This window comes from Chinchilla lanigera, unplaced genomic scaffold (assembly GCF_000276665.1).
Source record: "Chinchilla lanigera isolate Chin_1 unplaced genomic scaffold, ChiLan1.0 scaffold00006, whole genome shotgun sequence".
NCBI lineage: Eukaryota > Metazoa > Chordata > Mammalia > Rodentia > Chinchillidae > Chinchilla > Chinchilla lanigera.
This window is the reverse complement of record NW_004955407.1, coordinates 364,758-389,127: the sequence shown is the minus strand read 5'-3', so window position 1 is coordinate 389,127 and position 24,370 is coordinate 364,758. Positions and strand designations below refer to the sequence as shown.

The following is a 24,370-nucleotide window of genomic DNA, read 5'->3' as shown; positions in this document are numbered from 1 at the left end:
CACTATAAATAAATGGTACCAATTTTTGTAGTGATTTTGTACTAGCAAAACACTTTGTAAGATTCAAATGAATTAAACTGTTCAGAGTAGAAACAATACTATACACAAATTTTACACATGATAAAAAGACGTGACACCAAATATTCAGCTCTTCCAACACAAGCATCAGCACTCATTTTAAAACTTTCAATAAATTATAAATTGGAAATTTTTTATATTCTTTTAGAAGTTGCCAATAACAAAATACATTAAGAAATCTTGAATTAATCAGAATGGTAAAGCAGTCAATGTATGTCACTCTTTCCTACTACAGCTCCAAAAGCCAGTATGAAATTAAAACTAGTGAGAAAGTACTTAGAATTCTCTTCTCTTACATATATATCTTAAGTAGCTTTAAGAAAAATCACATACCATTTCGAAAGCTTATTATTCTCATAATAAAATGAAATGAAACAATTCTTACACCAAGTGGAAGTATTTTATGCTGATCCCAAAGCACCAAAACAGTGGATCGAAATATTTACTTTTTCTGGTTGATATTTTCAAGACTGGTATTTTCTACATTATTGAGTAGATCGTGGGTTTCATGACAACTATTTCGTCTCTAATAATAATGTCATCACATCAATAATGACATCACAATAATGTCATCACACTTACATAAAATATTTGCTTAGCTTGTTGTTGTCAAAGAATTATCTATATGCCTAAATTGGACGCTCAATCTACCTATACCTCCGTTTCCAGCAACTGTTTTGTACTAGGTTAAAGTAAATGAACTCAACCTGGGGAGAAAATATAGGAAATAAAAAAAACTAAGTCTGTCCAAGAAAGTTTTCTGGAAGGTTAGATCTCTGCTTCTCTCTTAAAATCACTAGATGAAATAGTATCTTTCTGAAGGTGAGGACGACAAAGCATAGATAGGGTTTAAAGACCACACAGTACAGAACAGAATATTTCCATTCCCCATTTATAGAAGATATTTAAATGCCAATCATTTGGATATGCAACAACAGCCGAAGTTTATTTTCTTTTTGCTTTGAAACAGTTACAGCCCAGAAACACACCTTTTTTTCACTGTAAAATAGCTACACTTGGAAATTTGGTAATGAAACAAAACACCTCAGAATCATGCAGGTACAACCCTCATACCTTCCCATCATCACTTGGACAAAAATCCCTCCAGTTTCTTTTTTTCTCTTCATCTATTTAATAAACCAAAATTAATTAATGGGTCAAAGAACAGTTAGGGAAGTAAACATAAAACTACCTAGTTGGAGAGGAAAAATAAAATTCCATACTCATAGGTAGCAAAAGAAATGAAACTTCTTTCAGGAATGTTTAAAAACACGGAAACAGTTCTTTGAGAGGTAAAGCTGATGCGTCTGGACAAATAAAAACGCTGACAGGGGCTGGGGATTTAGCTCAGCGGCAAAGCGCCTGCCTGGCAAGCGCAAGGTCCTGAGTTCGGTTCCTGGCACCGGAAAAAAACAAAAAAAAATAAAAATAAAAATAAAAAAAATAAAAAAAATAAAAACGCTGACAAAAAAATGCCAGATCATTAAAATTATTGCATTTACAGTGTGTTGGAACAAAAAAAAAGTAGAGGAAGGTTCATGGCTAAATATTTTCAATTTGAGGATCATTTGCAACAACTGCTCCAAAGTCCGAGTGTAACTTCAGAACATGGCTAACTTTACTGACTGTTGATGCCCACTCCGACCAGCCATCGACTTGATTCTGGGGATAGTAATCAATCACAAGAGATTACGCGAGGGGAAACTCTCAGGGAGCTCAAACAGCGGAGAACAAGGGTACAGGCACACTCCTTTTGCTAAATAATGTTTTTGCCTTTTACTTATTTCTCTTGGTTTAAAAAGAAATTACCGACAAATAGTAATTGTACAACTTCCTAGACCAGTCTCTCGCCCCTGGGCGCCTCCGTCAGAGGACGCCGGCGGACGCCCCTCAGAGCCCGGGAGGTGGTGTAACGCGAGGCGGGGCAGCTGCAACACCCTTCCCGCCCCGGCGCGCACCACGGCGTCCCGCAGCCGCTGTCAGCACGCCGCGCCGCGGGTGCCGGCAACTGCGCTGGGACTCGGCATTCCCAGCTCCGCAAGCAATGCGCGGCTCCAGCAGGCCGAGGAACGCCGGACGATCAGCGGAGGGTGACCTTCCCCCAGCGAGGCCGGGCGCGGGCGCTACCCAGCAGGCTGTGCGAGCGAGCGCCTACAGCTCCCATCATGCTTCACGAGCGACCTCGCAGATCCTCGCCGGCCAATCGACAACTCGTCATGTCCCCTGTGCTCACATTTCTATTAACAGAGTTTCTTGAAGTGTCCATGGGTTTTTTTCCAGCGCCTTCCAACCCTAGAAGGAAAAGCACCACGGCTGAATCGCTAAGATTCCCGAAGAGGCGTGGCCTCTGGACCGGAAGAAGCTCTTGTTACCAAGGAAACCGCGCGCCAGGGTGCCTGCTCCGCAACTGATGCTCCAGCTGAGGCAGAAGCTGCCGGTTCCCGTCGCTTGTAGAGGCGCCCCTGTTTTGGACGAGTAGTCTTTCCAATGGAGGCGTAGAGAAGAAGGCTGAGGCGCCACATTCCCATCCCACAGGCGGGTAAGAGGGAATCCATTCCGGTTTCGAGCCCACTCCCAGGCCCGGACCAGCCTCACAGTTCGGATATGACCCTCTTTTCTCAAGTTTTAGAGCCAGCGGTCACCTCTCCGGGTTTTGAGCTCCACGCGACCTGTTGTTTCTAATGTGTGAAAGGTGGAAAAAAAAGAGTAAGTTATGTGTTGAATACTAGGGACCCGTTGTGATTAGTTGGTTGATGTTAACATTACCCAATTGGGCCTTTTAATGGGAAGTATGGAAAGTGTAGAAATTGAAATTTCATTGTCAGAAACTGAAAGCTGAATAATGTTTACGTGGGGTAGAAAGAGTGTGCATCCCTTCACTCGACAAACATGTGTGAAGTTTACAAAGTATCCATAACGGGTGTGCTTTCTATTCCGATCTCTGTGTGCAGTGTACCTTTGTAGCTTGTAGCTCCAGGTGGTATCCTAACTTTTCTGACAACATGTAGGCAGGTGATTCTCAGACAACAGGCGGAAAAATTTGGCTGGTGTATAAATAAGCAACTAAAAAGGTAGGTTGAGTCAAGACTGTGAACAATTTAATAGCTATGCACGACCACTGTCTTTAGAGATCATTGAAGACCACAGCCAACTCACAGAGACACACAGCTAGTAGCAGGGTTAATGCTCAAACCAGAGTAATCTTGATTCAAGAACAGGAATTATGGATTATAGGTAATTTATCTCAGGTAAATAGTAAGAATTCTGCCAATAACATGCAATACAGAAAGGAAGATTTTAAACTGAAGGCATATTTTGTTCCTGAGGCATTCAGTAGTGGTTCTCTTACTAGTTTATGCTGTCTAATCTCAATATCAACTTTGTACCTTTTTCCCAAACCAAGATTATAATTTTTCTTTTAAAAATTTAAATTTACTACTGTTTTGAGGTAAAACAACTTAGAGCATCAAAATTTGCTAAGTAAAGTGTGTAACATGCTGCGTTTATTAACTGTTTGTTACTCAACTCTGACTCGCGCTAATTCCCTCAGTGCTCAAGATTGTGATTATCAAATTATCCAGTGTTCTCATTTCTTATTGATTTGCTGATTTCTGTCAACCTCAAGGGTGTTTTATTTTTAATGCAAATTATCTGGACTAATCTCAGAGCATTCATAGTTGGCCTTTGGAAAACCTTATCCTTGTCCAAGATCTTACTTTCTCTAAATTTAATATGAAAGAAATGGAAAGAAAAGAAAGAAAAAAAATAGCAGGCAAGCTCTCTCCTTGTATTTCTCTAGAAATACAAAAATTTTCATGTCATATTTTCCCGTAGTTTTAAATAGTAATTTATTTATAAATAATAATTGTACAGTTTTCTAAACTGTTTTGTTTTTGAAAACTAAGTAAAATATTTTTTAAAAGTGTCCATACTCTTTAAAAAATCATTCATATTTTGAAAAAATACACTAAAGAGAGGACATTGCATTTTCACATGATAAAATACCATTATAATGATACATGAATTAAAACATTGTAGTGCTGATCTAGGCATAAACAGATCAATAAAAGAGTATATAAAAGAGTATATTCTCAAATTATATGCAGCTAACTTCCCAGAAAAGTTTCCTTAGGTAAATATTCATCTAAACATACTACTACCTTACTGCATCTCCTATAGATTTGCAATGCGTTTTAGCATATTAAAGAGTATGAGGAGTGTTGATCTATAGAAACCTGTTGAAAGTTATAGAATCCCAAATTTCCCAAACTTACATGGCCTTGAAATCCTGAGGATAATTCCTAGAATCATCTTCTAAAGACTATATTAGGGATACCCTGTGATAGAGAATTTACTAATGGACCCAAACATGTACAGGAATATAGAATGTTTTTAAAAAGTTGAGAAAAATACTAAAGAGAATGGCAGAAAGAAAAGTGACACCAGGGGGAAAAAAGACTTACCCTATAAATGTCAGGCAAATAAAACATAAGGTATAAAAACTAAAACTTTCAAAAGATAGGAAACAAAATACTGGCTAATATGTTTAAAGTGCTGAAAAGGAAAACTTTGTTTCAAGTCTAACACTGAAGAAAGAAACTGAAATAAATTTTGTAAATATCATTAGATAAAAATTAAAACTTCTGTATAGCCCAAAACTAAATGAGTGAAATATAATTTTAATTGACCAAAATTATGCCATGGAAATGTCTCTCAGATATCAGTAGTGAAAGGAAACCAATAGGAAAATAGTCACTGGAATATAGCAAATAATTCATAATAGAAGAAATGTTGATGGAATTGAAGTCTGAAATGTTTTAACATTATAGTAATGAAATAAATGCAAATTTAAGTAATACTACATGCCATGTTTTTCTTTTCAGTTAGCAAATATTGAGAAAATTTAACCATACCCAGTTTTGGTAAGAAAACAGAAGAATTGAAAGTTGTACTTGCTGTTGGTAAGTGTTCATAGACATTTCTGAAAGAAAATGCCACAGTATCTATCAAAATTTTAAATGTTACTGTTTGACCCAATAATTCAACCTCTTGAAATATATTTCTAAGAAAAGATATAAAGAAAGGTGTTTACATTTGATAATCGAGCATATTTATTAAAGGATCAGTTTTCAGAGTGAAATGCACGGAATTTTTCTGTTTGAGTGTGTATTACAAATATTTATTAAATATATACTCTGTGTGAGATACTCTGGAAATATAGATATAACCAAGATAGTGTTGGGGCTCAGTGTAGCATGTTGGCCTGTTGAGTATCTGGAATTGAAGGCACTATAAGGGCCTCTAAAACAAACACTGATCATCTGCCCTCATGTCTCCTGCTGTTTCTCTCCCCTGGAGAGAGTGATAGAAATCTCAATTCCTCTTTCCCAAGGTAGGTAAGTTATAGAAATGAGAACCATTGCTCCTAAAGCAGACATAAACTCTAGGAAAGTGGCTCTGCTTCTCCTTGCTCCCTTAAAGATTCTCATTCAGAGAGGTCCTGCTCCATAGGTGAGAAAAAGGGATGCTCACAAAGAGATTAGGAAGAATCTGAACAGCCGGGTGTGGTCGTCCACGACTATAACGCAGGACAGTCTGGGCTATGTCGCAAAACCCTGTTTAAAAAAAAAAAAAAAAAAAAAGGAGAAACAGCAGACAGGCTTTGTTGGTTTCCCTTCTTAGTTTTACCATTAGATCATACCCTTTTTTCCAGTCAAATGTGTACAGTCCGTCCATTTTTCATCAACTTTGTGCATTAAAATAGAGAAATTTCAGAGTGGGTTATTTCTGAAGGTTCCTATGTTAAAACTTGAATGTGTTAATGCTTTTCTATTGTTGAAAAAAGCATGGACTTTATTGTATAAGCTAATAGTTCTTAATGGTGACTGCGTATCAGAAACCATATAAGTTTTAAAACTGATAATAATATAATAATATAATAATACCCTAAACTACGAATATCCTACAAATACTCTAGTCCTGTCCTCAGAAATTCTGATTCCAGAATGCAACTAGGTTTGGAAGTCATGACTATGGGGGTAGGAAGCTACAGAAAATTTCTGTGTCCCATTCTAATGTTAGAACATGATAAATAAATGTGAGTGGGCGCATGCAAGAATTTATAGAAGAAAAACTATAATTACTAAAAATTGAAATGTATGTAAGGTTATATTGTAGTTCCTTTTAAAGCAGCTTCCATAAATATGGTAACATCCTTTAGAAAAACTATTTTAAATTGTATATCCCACAATATTTCAATAATGTGTTTAATAATTCTTAGAAAAAGAATGAAAAGTCAAAATAAAAGATACTATGAAAAGGGAATATCCAAGTGCCAGCCTGATAACAATCAGTGCTTTATAGTAGGTGCCCAGAAGAGGAAGGTGTGAGATGTAGTTGCAGTTCTTAAAATATATTTAAAATTCTCTGGAGAATGAAAAACAAGAAGTGTACATTTTTATCAATTAAGTAATAAAAATTACTTTGAATTAAAGTTATCTGTGTGAATTATTTCATATCAGAAAGTTAATTTAAAATAGTCTCTAAAGTCAGTCCTTCAGCTGAAATTCAAAGAAATGTTTTGAGTGGGATTTGAACTTTCATTATGAAGAAAGTGTTGATTCTTGTGGCACAAGTCCAGCTACCAGAAGTCAAGCCTACTCCCTTCATCAGAGTAAGATGGCTGTATTTACAGGTCCTACCCACTAGGGCACAGTACTTTTTCTTTTCTACTTATCACTGAAATTCAGTTTGGAAACTTGTCTCGACAATGATATCCCAAGGAGCTTTAGCAAATGGTCAGTTATGCAGCTTCCTTTGAGATGTAGTTTTCTTGAAAGCTTCCTATAGGTTGAGTTGCTTTAGCCTTATATCCTTCAAGGTCTAGCCTTGCCTGGGATGGTATAGAATAAAAAATACTAAAGGAAGTATCAGATGATAAATTTATGGAACCTTGAATGAAGATGGTAATAAATCAATTAAATGAGATTAATATTTAGAGAACTTTAAAAATGAAGGTTTAGAAAGTAATGGGAAGTATTTGTACACAGTTGTATTTTAGCAGTGCCTATACCACTTGATTGTTGGCAAAAGGATTATTTCCCTTTTCCTATCTTGTAGTACTATGTGGCGGGAGGGAGGTAATGGAGCCAGGCAAGCTTCTTTAAAAAGTTTGATTTGGAGACCTGAAATTTAAATTTAATAGTACCATAGATGGATATGAATAGCTATAAAAATACAACATAGCATTGTTAATTAACTTCAAAATACTTACAACTAACTCAGATTTTTTTCCCCCTAGAAATAGACACAGTCGAGCAAATAATAGGAATAGGTTAACAAAGTGACTTTTACAGTATTTGAGAAAAGCTAAATTATAATCTAAAATTGGTATTCATTTTCTGATTCCATACTAGTGTCCTTTTTTTAAATAGCAATAAGATGTTTCAGTTAAGTTACAGTTAAGAAAATAGATGTCTGATAAAGTAATAAAACTGTCCATGTGTGAATCTATTCCCAAATGAACTTATAGTGATTTACCAAAATATGTGTAAAAGATAAGGAGAAATAAGGATAAAATATATCAAAATTTTTTACTTCTACTGACAGAAAACCCTCCCCAAACTGGAAGTAACCACACAAGCAAAAAAAAGGGGTTTTATTTCATAATTTTGATTATAGAAAAGTATGACACAGATCTGGTTTCAGATCATTTAGGTAACTAAAATCTCAGTTTTTCTCTCTTTTTGTCTGCCTTCTACTTTCTCATCTTCAGCATCAGATTCTACATGAACCTCATTGCCTGAATATTGTTTCAAATTTCACAGAAAGATTGCTGCCTAATTCATAGAGATTGGAAGTTCTACATTTGACAGAATCCACATGATGCTGAGGCTGACCACATTTTTTTTCTTAAATATTATAAATAAAGTGGAAAATGGGGTTATTTCAAGGACATCGTTCCATGTTAGCAGGGGTTAATAGCTGCCAATCTGCATTTCAGTTAAGTCTTCTTTCTATAATCAGCTTATGCTGTATACTAAGTGCAGAGCTACATCAACATGGTTTTTAAGAGTATCATTGTGTGTCTTTAAATTATTGAATTTTTATGCATATACCAATATTTTCCATATTTAAGATGCCTTTGAGTAATCTTTTTCTTTCTGTAGCTGCTTTGTAAATATTTGAATCACATTATGGGATTGCTAGACAGACTTTCAGGCTTGCTTGGCCTGAGGAAGAAGGAAGTTCATGTTTTGTGCCTTGGGCTAGATAACAGTGGCAAAACAACAATCATCAACAAACTTAAACCTTCCAATGTAAGTATCTTTGTTAGGTGCTTCATGTATTTTCTACTAGAGAAAGTTAATATGCTAACTTACTTTGCTTCATAATCATGTTATGAAGTGCTGTTCTTGTAGTACTTTAAAATAATAATTATCAGTGAACCATAATATGTAGCATATAAGTATATAACTCTTGATTATTAAACCAGTTATTTTTTTTATTTTTTTCCTAACGATCTTTACAGATTTGCCGAGTTTACTTTAGGTTGCATGCCTTCCTTTTAGTTTCCTTTATGGTTAGACAGTTTCATCCTGTCAGTAGTAGAAGGTAGGACAGTTTTACCCAGTAAGTGTCTGAAGATAATATTGTGTGACTGAGACATGTGTAAAGTTAGAACATGCAATACATGATGCATAAGTGAGAGGTGTCTCTGTGTAAAGAAAGCTCACATAGCAGAGCTTTCCTTGTTTCCAATATCATTTCCTGACTGCTAATATTGATGTAACTGTCCTGTGTCAGAATAATTGACCTCCAGGTCCTAAGAGCAGAGTAGTTTGCTTTGCTTTGCTTTAAAAAAAAAAAAAAGTGACAATGGTAACCAAAGAGAATTACTTGAGTAGGACTTTGTAAAGGCTACCAGAACTGTGTCACTCAGGTATGTATAACATTTGCTTCCTTCCTATTTTAAACACATGAAGAATCAAGTGTGAGCTTTCATCCACATTAGCACATGATTTTTAATGAATTAAGTATACTAACTGTAAAAGTCTACAATACTCTGTTAGGAAATGCCATACAAAACACTTCTGCCTCTCATTTTATAGAATTTTTTGTCTAATTTTTTATAGATAAGATTAGTTTCTAAATAACTAGTTATTTCTTATACTCAGACTAGTATTTAATATTAAGCTGGCCTAATGTTTATTATTAATATACTGAGATTGCTGGTATTTTCTAAACTCTTGACTAGAGAGAAGAGGAGGACATTTTAACTTGATTACTCTTCGTGGGAATCCAGTTTCAGCTATCATTTTTTAGAGATATACTCTATTTGTCTTTTAAAATTCTAATTTCCCCTATTTGCCAGAAATCTGAAATTACTTTGCATATGCATTACTTACTAAATTCTCCTCAGCAGATGAGAATATTCACTTGTTAAGTACTGAATCACAGATAATCTGGAATTATGTTTGAGATTTAATTATATATTTTAGATGAATATATATATATATATATATATATATATATATATAGTCTTTTTTGAGACAGGGTCTCACTTTGTAGTCTAGGCTGGCCTCGAACTCAAAAATGATCCTCCTGCCTCAGCTTCCCGAGAGCTAGGGATTACAGGCATACATCACCATGCCTGGCTTAGATGAATATATTGATGGATGATTTTTTTATTTTTAGTTTACATCAGGATGTTGATTGATGGCAACAAATTATAATTTTTTGCAGACTTAATGAAACTAACCAAATAAGGTCTCTCTTAAGAATCTTGTTTTATTTCTGTTTTGGTCTATCCCTAGATAGTCTCAGATGGTTCATTCCTACACGCTTTGCTTCCTTGTATCATTTCTTGTCCAGTTTGGAGAATGAACAAATGTATTTGCTCCTAGATAGAACAAAAGGAAATAATTGTTAGAGACTATCTTTTGGGATACTTTAGAGGAAATTGAGTTTCATATGAATCTGGAAGTACTAAACCACATATGTTCTCTTTCTGATTAATTTGTGGTTTCTGTTTCCTAATTATTTCCACTAGAACTTTGAAGAGAGAAAAGTTAATGAATTTTATCCCGAAGAGTAGAGCAACAAGTTAAAAGGAATTTTTTTCAAAGAAATAATAAAGACATTTTTGGAAAAAACCCAATGCAGCTCATAGGATGGGTAGAAGGAAAAGCTGAATAAACAAACTTCAGAAGACAAAACCAGGGCATCTCTCAAAGGAAACCCTATTCACTAACACATTATATTAAGACGAACAAGCTCCAGTGTCTTTTCAGTCTGTCTTCCATTTGAAGTTAAGTTACTCAAATGTAGTCTACCAGATTGAACATAGTGATGTGAGGCAAAATTTCCCCTCTGCTTCTCCCATTCTCACATATAAGCAACAAGGTGAACTGAGCAACAAGGAATTTTTTTAAAGTTATATTTGTAGCAGTTCAGAAAAAATTGGGGATACCACTGACTAAAATCAGTGAGAGTATGATTATAATAATAACAAACACTTGATTATTTACAGACACTGTTTAATAATATATATCACATTTAATAAAACCTAGGCTTAAATAACTACTCCAAAGTAATATAGCCAATTAGGAGCAATTAGGAAGCTAATGTGATGTTCAGCAATAAATGATAGAAGCCAAAACTAAGTTACTGAAACAGAACCAGTAAGCTTAGAGAATGATTATAAGAGGAGTAGGGGAAAGGGGAAGAATCAAAAATAACTTCTGAGCATCTGAATCAGAAATTAGATAGGTTTTTGTTCAAATGCATGGACAGTTTTGATGATGAAAGTGCTAGGAGGTATTTGCTTAGTTAGGTTGTCAGTTTCATGTATTTTATTTGCCCCTTAGACTTGTCAATAGGTATCTTCTTACACTCTTGCTGCCTTTCGTTATTCTCCAAGCAGAACTTCCTACTAGAAATTCAAGCTACTACCTTTCTTACCTCAACATATACTGCTCTTTTAATTATCAATACTCTGTAGATACACAGGCTTACCTTTCCTGGTAAGCAAGTTCCTTCCTGGCAGAGGGTCATTGCACTGGCTGCTTCCTCTGACCAGAATGTACTTTGCCAAGAACTTGTTACAGCTTTTCCCTTTCCTACCATACATCCCTGGGTGTGGTCATCTTATCTGATCAGCTTTTCCTAAGCACCCTTCTCCCAGGCCACCATACCAATTCTGTTCTGTCCCGCTGTAGTCACCATTTCTTTGTATTTACCACTGCTCCAAGTTGTGTTCATTTGTTGTTAAGTTGCTGACTGTTTTTTATCTCCTCTAGGTAATAAATTCCTAGGGAGCAGGAACCATATAGACATAAGGGCAGCTCCAAACATGAATAAACTTAGTAACTACTTGTTGAAGATATGAAAGTCCTACATGTGGGATGGTTGGCTTAGCTCAGGGTTAGAGTGCTTGTCTTACATGGGCTCAGTCTTAGCATCACAAAACCAAAAACCCCAGAAAGTTATATATACAGACTCAGGGTAAAAACTTTTAAGTTGTTCTTTACTGCTTAACATAACACAATGTAAATTAAGATTTACATATTATAAAGATTCATAATTAGTAAACTTCAGACTTCTAAAAAGAACTTACAGTGATCCTATTGCAAAAGATTTTAATTTTGTTTAACTCTATCAGTAGCATATTTTAGAAATGTAAAATCCAGACATTTTTTTTTTAACCTGAGGAAAAGTTTATCTTTGGTAATTGCAAAATTTCTAAACTTTGTCTTTTCTCTTGAAGGCTCAGTCTCAAGATATAGTTCCAACTATAGGATTCAGCGTAGAGAAGTTCAAGTCATCCAGGTAATCTGCATTACCCCTGTGACTGAGAAGGTGTGGCTAAAAAGCAATATTAGATCTACCTGGTCATGCCTTCTACTGTTACTAGAAGTAACATTTTTGTACCACTACCTCTACTTTATTTTTTAGAACTTAACATACTCTGATAGCCTCATGTGCAAAGAAAACATATTTTTTTAATATATTATTTATTGTAAAATCATATTTATACTACCAAGTTCATTTGGGAAGAACTTTTACCTGAAAAAATGTACAGCAATGGTGATTTGATTGAAAGCAATTTATCTCCACCCTCCGGTACTGGGAATGGAACTTACGACCTTGCTCTTGCCAGGCAGGTGCTGTGCCGCTGAGCTAAATCCCCAGCCCCTTGATTGAAAACAATTTAAAGTATTAAGTGATGATTATGCTTTGCCTTCCCTTTTTTCCCTCCAGTTTGTCTTTCACAGTGTTTGACATGTCAGGTCAAGGGAGATACAGAAATCTCTGGGAGCACTATTATAAGTAAGTATGTTTGTGAGTGTTACTTACCTAGATAGTTGTATTTTAACAGCACACAATGTTTGGAAATCGAAGTGGTCATATGGGCTGTGGCATAATAATGTTTATTTTTCATATAATTCCAGCACATTTATTAACTTAAGAAAATAAGTAACCATACCCTACATTGTTTCTCAAATACTTCAAGTCCTTCATGACATTGGACATTTGTATGTGCTGTTTGCTCTGTCTTTAATGTCCTTGTCTATCCTGCTTCTTTTCAGTTTATGATTAATATATTCATGCTTCAAGAACCAGGTCAAAAGTCACCTCTTCTAATGTGTCACTGTTTCTCTAGTTATATCATTTCTTTAAAGCCTCATATGCTGTTCAGCATATATATCAGAAATATTATTGACCAAATTTAGTTGAAATGACAGTACTGTCCAGCATTTGTTCTATAAGAGGTTCTAGGCAAATGAAAATTGAGTACAGATTACTTCAGATTTTAACAGCTGTCAAGTTGTAGCATCCAGATGTGTTTATCTTCTCAAAATTTGCATGAGATGTTAAATAAATTCATTAACTTCTAATGTTAAGAACACTTCATTTAAGAGCAGTGTAACTTAATGATAGTATCTAAAACAGTGTTCCTTGACTAAACTCTCTGTGGTTGTTATAAACTCCTGACTTAAAATGGCATATAAAGACTACAAGATCATATTTAGATTTTACTGGTTAACTGTTTCCTGCTGAGGTAAGAACAAGTACTATATTCCTTAGATATGAGCAAAGGAGAATAATTCCAGACATTCTTTTCAGTGAGTACTTTAAAAGTGTGAAAGTCTGTTTAAATCAGGTAGATCCTAAGGAACTCAGAAATAGAAAAAAAATATTTCAGATTTGAGGATCAGTTTGAAAAAGCAAAGGTGTGAAGCATGCTATGATATTCTTCATTAAGTTCCCTGGGGAATTTTTTTTTTTTTTTGTTAAGAAAACCTTGAGTGTTCAATACAGGATTTTTTAATTCATTCTCTAAGTAATAAACATTTCTCATTTTTAAAAAATGCATATACTTAATTATTTTAAAAAGTACATTTAATGAGAACAAAAATACATAAAACAGTATTTTAAGAAGGAAACCTTTTTTTTCTGATTTTAATTCCTTTTCAAAATCTTTTTCGGGCCCAGGGATATAGCTCAGTGGCATGCCTGCCTGGCAAGCACAAGGTCCTGAGTTCCATTTCTGGTACCTCCCCCAAAATCTTTTCGAAAGAAATTAATGAGTTCAGGAATATTGTAGTTAAATTGTACATGGAATGGTAAGTATGGTTACTGTTGAGAAATTTCAATAATAAATTTATTTTCTCAATATTTTTCTAATTATGAAAAGTACATTTTAATTATTAGACTTAAGATGTTAAAAAGGCACTGACTTCCATTGTTGTGTTTATTTTGACTATTAAAATGAGTGCTCCTGTGAGAGGGAATGTAATGTCTTTTCTCAGGATAATTTCTGAATATCTGTTAAAATGAATAATGTTCATATTCTTTGGAAACGTTTTTACTTTTACAAAGTGTACTGTGATTAGGACACAGGGCAAAGCTATACATAGAGGACTGTCTGTTAGCACCGTTTGGAATAATATTTTTCAAGTCTCATTATGTCACTTCATCCCTAGTATAGATAAGCTGTTAGGATATATAGAAAGAAGAAACTGCTCGTGAGATATGCACCAAGCTATTAATAGCATTTTTGTTTTGGAATAGTAGAATTATAAGGGAAATTTACTTTCAAACTTATATAATTCTTTAATGTTAATTATATAATTTCTGTACACCATTTTCCCACTGTAAAAAGTAAGTACAAACTAAAAGGAGTACACTGTTTTTGTTTTTTGTTTTTTGGGGTTTTTTTGGTACCAGGAGTCGAACTCAGGACCTTGCGCTTGCCAGGCAGATGCTCTGCCACTGAGCTGTATCCCCAGCCCCTAATAAACTGTTTATAAAGTTTAGAAAATAATATTAAAATATTGTTTCCCATAAATACCATTACTCATAAATTTACCATTGTTATTTTGGGGGGTATGGTTCATCTTTTTGAAACATTTACATGGACTTTGTATAAGTACAGAGAAAGGAGCCATCTAAATTATGTACTATGTATATTTTTTATCCTACTTTCTTTAAGTTAACTTCCTATGATATGGGTAAATCAGGAAAAACATGGAATGAATGTAACTCTCATGATTGCCTGATTTTTTTTACACAGCTTTGCCAGACTTTGCTTAATCATTCTACTTTTGCAAATGATTATTCTGAGTTTTTGAAGATTATAATAATAATTCTCCAGTTAGCATTTTGTGTAAATCTTAGCCATAGTTCAAGTTTCTGTAGAATAATTCCAGAAACAAAAATCATTTGATCATAGTAATTGAACATTTTTAACGTTCTTTATATGTTTCCAATTTTATAGTTTGTGTATCTACTAGTAATATATGGTTGTTAATCTAAATTATATTCTGTTAAATGATAAGTGAAAATGGTATTTAAAGAGTTTGTTTTCATTCATTTAATTGCTGAAATAGAACTTTAGGATCTTATGATTGGGATAAATGAGTCACAAGGAAGCATAGACATCCAGTAAATATATGAAAGATATTGACATCACTAGCAATTAATGAAATACAAAGCAAGACAATATGCTAAAATATATCCCCTGCATGTGCAAGGACTTCAGTTAATCCGTAATCCTGAAGAACGAAGAGTTCAGTGCCTGGCTTTTACCTTTACAGAGTGAAACAGGGTAAAAATAAAAACTACTTATAAGGGTTGCTTCAGATGTTTTTCTCAAATAGTATATACTTGTATGTCTGCAATATCTTTGTAAAATGTGTTTTTCACTATGGCTTATGGTAAAATATTGGAGAAGTACTGTTGTTTACCTTCAGTGTTTCATATAAAAATAATACAGGCCATACTGTAAAAATATCAAGGAAATTTATATCAGAAAGTCAAAGTATAAAGCAACAGGATTACATTTTCTTTTTATTTTCTTTTTTTTATGTGGTTCTGAGGATTGAACTCAGGGCCTTGTGCATGCTAGGCAAGAACTCTGCCATTGAGCTACATCCTCAGCCATAGGAGTCTATTTTAAATACAGGTGTAGATATTTGTCTGGGAATGTATATAAAGAAAAGTAATAGGAGACATGACAGACCTTGGGAATTGATAGGAAAGCACTCATAGGTAAAGGATAACTGGAATATGGGAAAAGAGAAGGGAAAGAAGGAGAAAGTTTGTATATATGTATATGCAGGATAGTTAACACAGGTGTTCTACTGTCCTGTATTTCCTTGCTGAAAGAAACTGTCAGTGAGGCATTGGTTGATTAGCTTTGTATGTCTATATGTGTTTTCATGAGAAACTACATTGAATATATCAATATGTAATACAATAAGCATTGTTAATTCCCTACCACTCTGTTTGTAACTCTGTAATGTCTGTACTGATCCTTTGCTATTTTGTAAAACGTTGTCGATCTGTTAGTATTTTCCTCCTTTTATTTCTAAAATAAAAAAAAAAGAAAAGTAACAATTTTTTTTTTTTTTTTTTTTTTTTTTGGTTTTTCTCCGGTACCGGGAACCGAACTCATGACCTTGCGCTTGCCAGGCAGGCGCTTTGCCGCTGAGCTAAATCCCCAGCCCAAAAGTAACAATTTATACAAAAATATGAATGATGATTATGTTTATGTAAGAAGGTTATTCTTTTAACTATTTTTATATTATAATTGCTTAAACAGAAAACTTACAATCTTAAAAATATGAAATTATGAGAAATAAAAAGAATTTACATAATATGTAATTGTTAACATATAACTTAGCCACATAAACTGGTAAGAACACTAGAACTTCTAAGTGGACAAAAGACAGGAAAAGATAGTACCTAAATTAGGAAATACAGATGGATAATAAATATGGAAAAATATTAAGTGTAACTTTAATTTTTCTTTTTGTATTATACAGAGATGGACAAGCCATTATTTTTGTCATTGATAGTAGTGATAAATTAAGAATGGTTGTGGCTAAAGAAGAACTTGATACTCTTCTAAATCATCCAGGTATGTATGTGGTATCTTTCAGGCTATGATATCTGCCTTGGGAAATTTTTATATGAGACATTTTCTCTTAGGTATCGATAAAAAGTGTTGTTTATGCTCTAGAACTTTCTCTTATTTAAAATTTTTGAATTTTAAAACTTACTAGTTACGCAAAATTTATAATGAATAGCTTACCTATATTACCATATTTTTAAATATCAAAGACTTGTGCAGTTTTTGGTCTCTAAGATTTATTTCCTCAAAAATTAAAACATCCTTTTCTCCTGTTTATATGAATAATGTATGCCAATAGGAGAAAAAAATTCAGACAGAAAATTAAGAAATGTGGCAAAAGTCTGTATATTTCAAGACCTGTTAAAATTACTGTGGTCCCTGTCATTTCATGTGCTTTTCCATGTGTATCTAACTGTGTATGTGTGTGTTTATCACAGCATTTCTTATATGTTCATTTTAGAAATTCTTTTAAAACAGATCTTTTTGTTTTTAATCTCCAACTGTCAGCTGTCAGTATTTTTCAGCATACTAGTTTTAACAAGTTGGGATTTTTTTATTTCATATTTCTAAATAAGCCATTACATACACATACAAATCAACATAGACAGTTCATAAATGTAACTATTGGGCTGAGGGATAGGGTTCTATCATTATATATCAAAATATGAGCGTACTTTTTACACTGTTCTGCATCTCCCAATTCTCAGTACTATGTGATGAAGTACTTTCAGGTCAAATCACACGTAATTATGTAACCATTCTTCTTACTGCCCCTTTATACTCTGTCCTGTGTGCATATACTGTTCAGTTGGTGGCTGTTCTCCCTCTCCCCACCCCCACCGTAACCTGTGCTGCAGTGAGTATTGAGGAACTGTTCACTTATAGCTTTAGTCACGGCAGAAAGATTTTAAGTACTCTTTGTGCTAAGACTTTTGGAAAAGTATGATACTTGAAAAGAACTATGGCTTTGTTAAAAATGGAATAGAATTTAGTGTGGAGCTGATAATTCAGGCTGCTTAACTGTATATATTTTTGGTGTTTTTATCTAATCCTGAGTTTACTCAAATTTTCAAAAACAATTGTGTGGCCTGTACCTTTTGTGTGACCTTCTCATTTAAAAATTTATCAGTCTTAGGTCTGGGGTGAGAATGTATTTTTGAGCATGCATTTTTTTAATTGATTTTACCACTTTCTCATAAAATGTTTGAATGTTGCCCAATACAGTGAAATAGTTTCTAGCAGTTCCACTTGAAGTACAGTGGGAACCTTGATTTTTTTAATAAAGCCTTGTCTATGCTGGACGTGGTGATGCACGCCTGTAATCCCAGCACTCAGGAGGCTGAGGCACGAGGATCGTTGCAAGTTGGAGGCCAGCCTGAGCTACAAAGTGAGCTCAAGGCCAGCCTGAACTGCATAGTGAGACCCTGCCTCAAAATGACAATCAATCAATCAATCAATCAATCAATAAAGCCTTGTCCATGTATTCTGTATGTACTAATATGGAACATAAGATATGAATTAAGTGAAAAGGGTAGACATAAAATAATGAGATTGGCATACTGTTTGTGTGAATAGTGACATAGTATAATAGTTATATCTAGAAATGTATATGTTTACAATCATGTGAAGACATGGATGATAATGGATTGCCTTTTCTATGGAGGTCAATTAGCCAATGACAAAGAAAGGTAGAAAGGAGATTCTTTAGATATGTACAATTTTGTGTCTTCTGAATTTTGAACTAGTTGGGTATACTATCTTCAAAAAAATCATTAAGGGCAAAAATATTTTGTTAATATGTTTACCTTTTTATTTTATTTACCTTCTTTTATTTTTAGATCTGTGACTAAAAACTAAAATCAGAATCCAGTTTCTCTTCCTTACACTTCTCCTTTGATGTTTCCTGAAGACTTAAAGTGGCAGTCTTTAAAGTTGCTAAAGAGTACAGTTAGTCAGTTTCCCACACTGGCGCTCCCTTCTCTCAAAAGGTGTATTTTGACTGCCAGCAGAGGTGCGACTAGTTTTGCAGAGTTTGAACTTAAAAGCCTTTGAGTTCTAGACCTCAGTAGAAATGGCATGACTTTCAAGAGTTGTTCTGAGAGTGTTTTGGGAACAACCAGTCTGAAGTATTTCCATCTAAACTTCAATGATGTTATAACCATGAGTGTAAACTTCATAGGTTTAGAACTACTAGAACATCTGGATTTTCAGCATTCTACTTTGAAACAGTCAAGTGAATTTTCAGTATTCTTATCACTCAGCAAACTCCTTTATCCTTTTTTTGGGGGGTCATTTTGAGACAGGGTCTCGCTATGCAGTTCTGGCTGGCCTTGAGTTCACTTTGTAGCCCAGGCTGGTCTCGAACTCTCAACAATCCTCCTGCCTCAGCCTCCCGAGTGCTGGGATTACAGGTGTGTGCCACCACACCCGGCTTCTTTGTCTTGACATGTCCTGTACTCACACCCAGGTTGCCTTCCATGGCATCTTTAGTGGTTTGCTCAGTTTCCAAGTCTTGAAAATGGCTGGCAATTCTTTCAAGGACAACACCCTTTCAGGTATCATCACAGATCTGACTAACTTGACCTTCTTGGACCTTTCAAAGTGTCAAAAATGTGTTCACATTAAAAACAAAACACATAAGGTGCTTGACCTTTTGTGTGAGTGCTTCTCTGTAACTATTTATCAAGCCTCCTTCTCTAACCTCATACATCTTTTGCTTAAACCTCTGAACTAGAGCACAGATGACTTTAAGAAAAAGTATTTTTCTTATTTCTCAAATACATGCTTGACAGTATGTGTCTTTAAATTTTTTATGTGAAAGAAAGAATTAATTGTGAAACGATTTATTTTATTTCAATTTTAAGTATTTGGGGCAGAGTGACCCAAAAAGTTGGAAGCATGATGATAGTCTTATTTTCTTTTTCAGATATTAAACATCGTCGAATTCCAATCTTATTCTTTGCAAACAAAATGGACCTTAGAGATGCAGTGACATCTGTAAAAGTGTCTCAGTTGCTGTGCTTAGAGAATATCAAAGATAAACCATGGCATATTTGGTAAAGTTTTATCTTTGCTTTCCATTTTGTCTTCCTGAAAATTCTCTAAACTTTGGGGTTTGTTTTTTGGTGTTTAGTTTTTCTCCTGCCCTCATTTTGTTTTATAGAATTGTGGCATTGCAGTTATCCCTAAATAGATTACTGTTTAAAATCGTTTTAATCCTTTGGGGGATAGAAAAATGTGAACTCTTATAATAGAATAAACAACCTACATATTCATAGAGTTTCAATTATACTGATTTCCTTTGACACATGGAATCAGCCAAGCACAGTCCCATTGTAGGGTATTTGCACATACCTTTCCCTTTGTCTGAATCATTCTTCAAAATAATTTTCTGGCTTGTTGTAGTACTTCCTTAAGGACAGCCACTGTTGCCACATGACTTGTTTTTGTTTGTTTGATTGCTTCCTTGCTTGATTTATAGTCTCATCTTCCTGTAGTAAAGTGTTAATTCCTTGAGAAGTGGAATTTGGGCAGTATTTTTTTTTCACCTGTATAACCCCTGCAATAGTGATAGCACCTGGAACATAATAAGTACATAATAATTATTTGCTAAAGTAATAAATAAAGTGTTGATTTTATTTCATCTTACTAATAAGGTTGAAATCTTATTGTTTGAAATTACCAATCATTATTTATTTGGAAAAGTTTCTTACTAATGTATTTAACTCTAGCATTTCTTTTTACCAAAATGTATCAACAATGATAACTATAGATTATATATTAGTGTTTCAGTACCTAGCATATGTTAGTAAGGTCCCTTCTGCCTACCACCCTCCTACCTCTCCTTGCTGCAAAATATCATCTAATCAGAAGTTTTCCCTTTCCATAAAAATTACAGTAACTGAGGGAAAAGGTTGGACACAGAAGCAGAGAAATCCACTGCCTCTACAAGGAGAAATAGAATATAAAGCCGGAAGATAGTAAAGCTCACTAAAGAACTTTATGCACTAGCGTGAGTTCTGAAAGTAATAATAGAGTAGAGCTTAAGGAAATGCTTGAAACTTCCTGGTAGGAAGGCCTCCACCACCTCCGTCTAGGTATGAAGTACTGTGTATCCTGAGTAAAGCCTTCCTTATTTTGCAATCAGAGGAAAAGTCAGTGTTTAAAAATGATTATTGAATTGGACGTTGAGGTCTCGTGGTATTTGGTTGGCAAAGAAAAATAGGATTTTGAATACAGAAACATGTTGACATAGAACTTTTGTACTGTATCTCCCTAAATCACAACTAAATTATCTGTAAAGTAAAATAATTTTTACATTGTACTAAGTATTGCAGCTCCTTTGATAGAAAGTACAACATTCAAAAATGTGGATTTAATTAAGAAAAGACCCTTTAAAATTTTTTACTGGTACATGTTTACAGTGTATGCAGTTTGCACTCATCTTGGGGAAAGAGTACATATACGTAATAAAGCTTGTTTTTTCTAATACCCTTCCCTCCCCCTTCCTCTCTCATTTAATTTCCCTTTTCCTGTTTTCATTCTTGTTAATATAATCTTAGCTTATTTTTATTGCATGTAATGCTTATATCCATTGAGACCACGTTCCTGTATGTGGCATATTGTCATTCTACTTGTCTCTCTTTCCGTCTGCCCTACCCCTCAGAAAAAAACCCTTTTTTATTTAAAATTATTAACACTTGAGTTTTAAAAAGTTTACTCAGTTATGATATCTAAATATTTCTTTGCTAGAGAAAAAGTAATATAATGATACTAATAGGACATATGAAATGTAATGCTATTTTCTGTACAACTTATCAAAGAATGCCAAGAATTTCTTTGAAATTTTTCTGGAATTTTGGTTTCTCCTTACTTCAAATTGGATATCTCTTTTCTAAATTCAAATTAGTATGTCACGTATTAGCTTTATTATTTTTGCAATTTTTAAAAACATGTATAAATTTGGAAATATGTCTATCCTTGTTTTCTAGTTTTACGTATAAAGGCAATGCTCAGTGACACAGAGGTAAAATACTGATTGTGTCTTACACTCAGCTTAAGGTTATGGATACTAGGAAAAGGTCAGAGGGAAGATTTGTCTAAAATTAAAGGAAAACTTTTGTGGTTTCTTTCAACCCACTGTGTTAAACATATAGTTAACTCTGATTTTTAGGGCCTAATTGTGTTATTCTTCCTGTGTGTTCCTGCACTTAATCCCTGGTATGGAGTGTGTGTGTGTTGGAGAGACAGATAATAAGTAAATAAATGTATAAAATGTTAGCTAGGAGGATAAAGAAAAATAAATAGGATAAGAGAAAGAATATTGAGAGATGCTTCCACTGTGAGACCTAATTGAAGTCAAGGAGCACTTAATGTGAAGGTTTAGAGAAACAGCTGTCCAGATTGAGAGGACAGAGGACAGCAAGAAAACACTTTTTTGGATGAGAATGTACCTGGTCATGTTTCAGGAACTGCAGGAAGCCCAGGCTGGCTGGAACAGAGCTATCTAAGGAGAAATAGCAGATAAAGCCACTGAGGAACAACTAGGAGCTATAGAACAGAGCATTATAGGACAGGATAAAGGCTTTGGCTTTTGCTCTAGTTATAAGGGTTTTTTTTTTTTTTTTAATTTGAGAGAAAAAAAGAAAGATAGACTTCAAACATTTGGAACATGTTAGGAAAAGATGCAAGGTTTTTAGACTAGTGATTCTTCCATCAATAGGAAAGGATTTCTTCATCACATTGTTTGGGACTGTGTGTATATGATAAAGTCAGTATCTTGGCCTTTCTTTATATAAGTAGAGTTATTGATATTTCTCTATTGCTATATGTAATCAGTAATTTGCTTTGAATAATTGTATATTTAATGCTGTTTATTTCTGTCTTATTTTAAAATAATTGCATGGTAAGCCATATTTATAGTCTAAGAAATAATTCCTTGGAAGTAATTCCTTTCGATTAGAATCAGATTGATTCTTTTAGGTACTATATTGTAATGTTTTACATGATGCTTAGACACTAAGAGGAACCTAATCATTCAAGAAAACTAATTGTATAGTAATTACTTTTAAACAATCATATGTTGCAAGGAAATGATCAGATCAATGGCATGTTATGAGAAAGTGTTAGTCTGTATTTTTCAGAAGGATTATATGATACTCTAAAAGTATTCTGCATTGTTATTTTAGTTTATGTAACTTAGTTACAAGTATATGTAAAGTATAACAATAAATATTTGTTTACTTTCTTAACACTGAAAAGCAATAAAAGTATTCTGGTTTGAGTGTATTATATGCATACCTTCAATACCTACTCCTCACAATAACCAAGACAAAAAAGCTGAATAACTACCCAAGTACCTGTAATAAATATAATAATTAATATAACTATATTTGAAATCTACTGGGTTCTCATTTAATTCTATGAGCTTACCCAAGTTATAATTATGGGATTATACTCTATAGGTGCAAAATTCTACTTCAAATAAGTACTTCATTCTCTATTTTTGTTTGTTTGTTTGTTTTTTTCATTTTTTTCTTCCGGTACCGGGAATCAAACTCACAACCTTGCGCTTGCCAGGCAGGCACTGTGCTGCTGAGCTAAATCCCCAGCCCCGAAATCACTTCATTCTATGACTATGTCATAACCTAAATCAATAAATCAAACCCTTCTTTTCTTTCTTTCTTTCTTTCTTTCCTTCTTTTTCTCTTCCTTTCTTTTCATCTCTTCCTCTTATGTTTCTGTCTGCCTTCTCTCCTCTTCTTCCTCCTTCTCTGTTTTTCTTTGCTTGCTTGCTCTCTCTCAAGTGTAGAGGGTTGAAGCCCAAGGCCTTGTAAGACTTTTCCAATGCTAGAAAAATAATGCAAAATATGTGTATTATTAGTATATACTAATTACTATTCCAGAATAATAATTTTAGTGATACACTTTTTTAAATGTCTATACATACTATGAAAACACTCAGTTTCAAAGTTTAACCAGTTTTGCTCAAGTATATGTTACTAAAATGTATTAATTTTTCATATGACAAAACTGTAATTGTTTGTTCATACAGTTGGATATAATGAGATGAATTGGTTTCTTATGGATTGTATTTCAGTGCTAGTGATGCCATAAAAGGAGAAGGATTACAAGAAGGTGTGGACTGGCTTCAAGGTACATCACAAAATATTATGTTTCTTCAGCCTTTGTTCTCCGTTCATACTACTTACTTTATACATTTTATTTTTATTATATCATTGCTTTTTTTACTCTTGTTTACCTCTATTTCTGCTGTCACAAAAAAAAAAGCAGTACAGTAAGTACCTCATACCTGGTTCTGTTACTTTATTACCTTGTCTTAAGGACTTTCCATAGATGAGTATATGCGTCTTTCAGGCAATATATATGACACACCTAGAAAATAATTTTTATTTATGCACCACATTTCCATCTGATGTAGTAATTGACAAATATTTGAATTTTAGGATGAATATTAGGCCTTACTGTCAATAACTGAGAGTAAGGAAAGCCTTACACAGTGGTGCACCCCTGTAACCCCAGCACTTGGGAGGCTGAGACATACACAGCAATGAGTGTGAGAGAAGGTCCACGTTGTATAGTTCTGTAGTCTAGAAATTTGATGGCCAGGTCAAACATTTTCTGTTTTAAGCAGAGAAACAGAAGATCATTCCTACTGGAAGATCATTGTCCTACTCTGGACAAGGGTGAGGTAGACCCTCTTGGGTCGAGGGACCTGGGCCCGTGGTAAGCAGCGACGGTGAACAAGGAGGACCGGAGACCAGGCTGTTGGCGCAGATCCACTTTATTGCGGAAGTACCAGGCTAGAGGCGTGGCAATGGAGGCGGGCTAGGGGCGTGGTTTGGAGGCAGT

The 24,370-nt window shown here is 34.3% G+C and overlaps 1 protein-coding gene across 3 annotated transcripts in view; it reads left to right on the top strand.

The window, feature by feature from the left end:
- The first annotated feature begins 1,564 nt into the window (after positions 1–1,564).
- Positions 1,565–24,370, top strand: part of Arl6 (ADP-ribosylation factor-like 6) — a 26,666-nt gene continuing 3,860 nt past the window's right edge. The window contains exons 1-9 of one of the 3 annotated variants that reach the window (XM_013503515.1): positions 1,565–2,617; positions 2,702–2,784; positions 4,962–5,039; positions 8,247–8,396; positions 11,846–11,907; positions 12,340–12,408; positions 16,410–16,504; positions 19,425–19,554; positions 20,397–21,954. In XM_013503515.1, coding sequence (XP_013358969.1) covers positions 8,274–8,396; positions 11,846–11,907; positions 12,340–12,408; positions 16,410–16,504; positions 19,425–19,554; positions 20,397–20,403 — 486 coding nt within the window. In that variant the 5' untranslated portion in view covers positions 1,565–2,617; positions 2,702–2,784; positions 4,962–5,039; positions 8,247–8,273 and the 3' untranslated portion in view covers positions 20,404–21,954. Of the gene's footprint in view, positions 2,618–2,701; positions 2,785–4,961; positions 5,040–8,246; positions 8,397–11,845; positions 11,908–12,339; positions 12,409–16,409; positions 16,505–19,424; positions 19,555–20,396; positions 21,955–23,597; positions 23,654–24,370 lie in introns of those variants that run through there. The other 2 variants (XM_013503500.1, XM_013503509.1) reach the window with 2 other exon arrangements.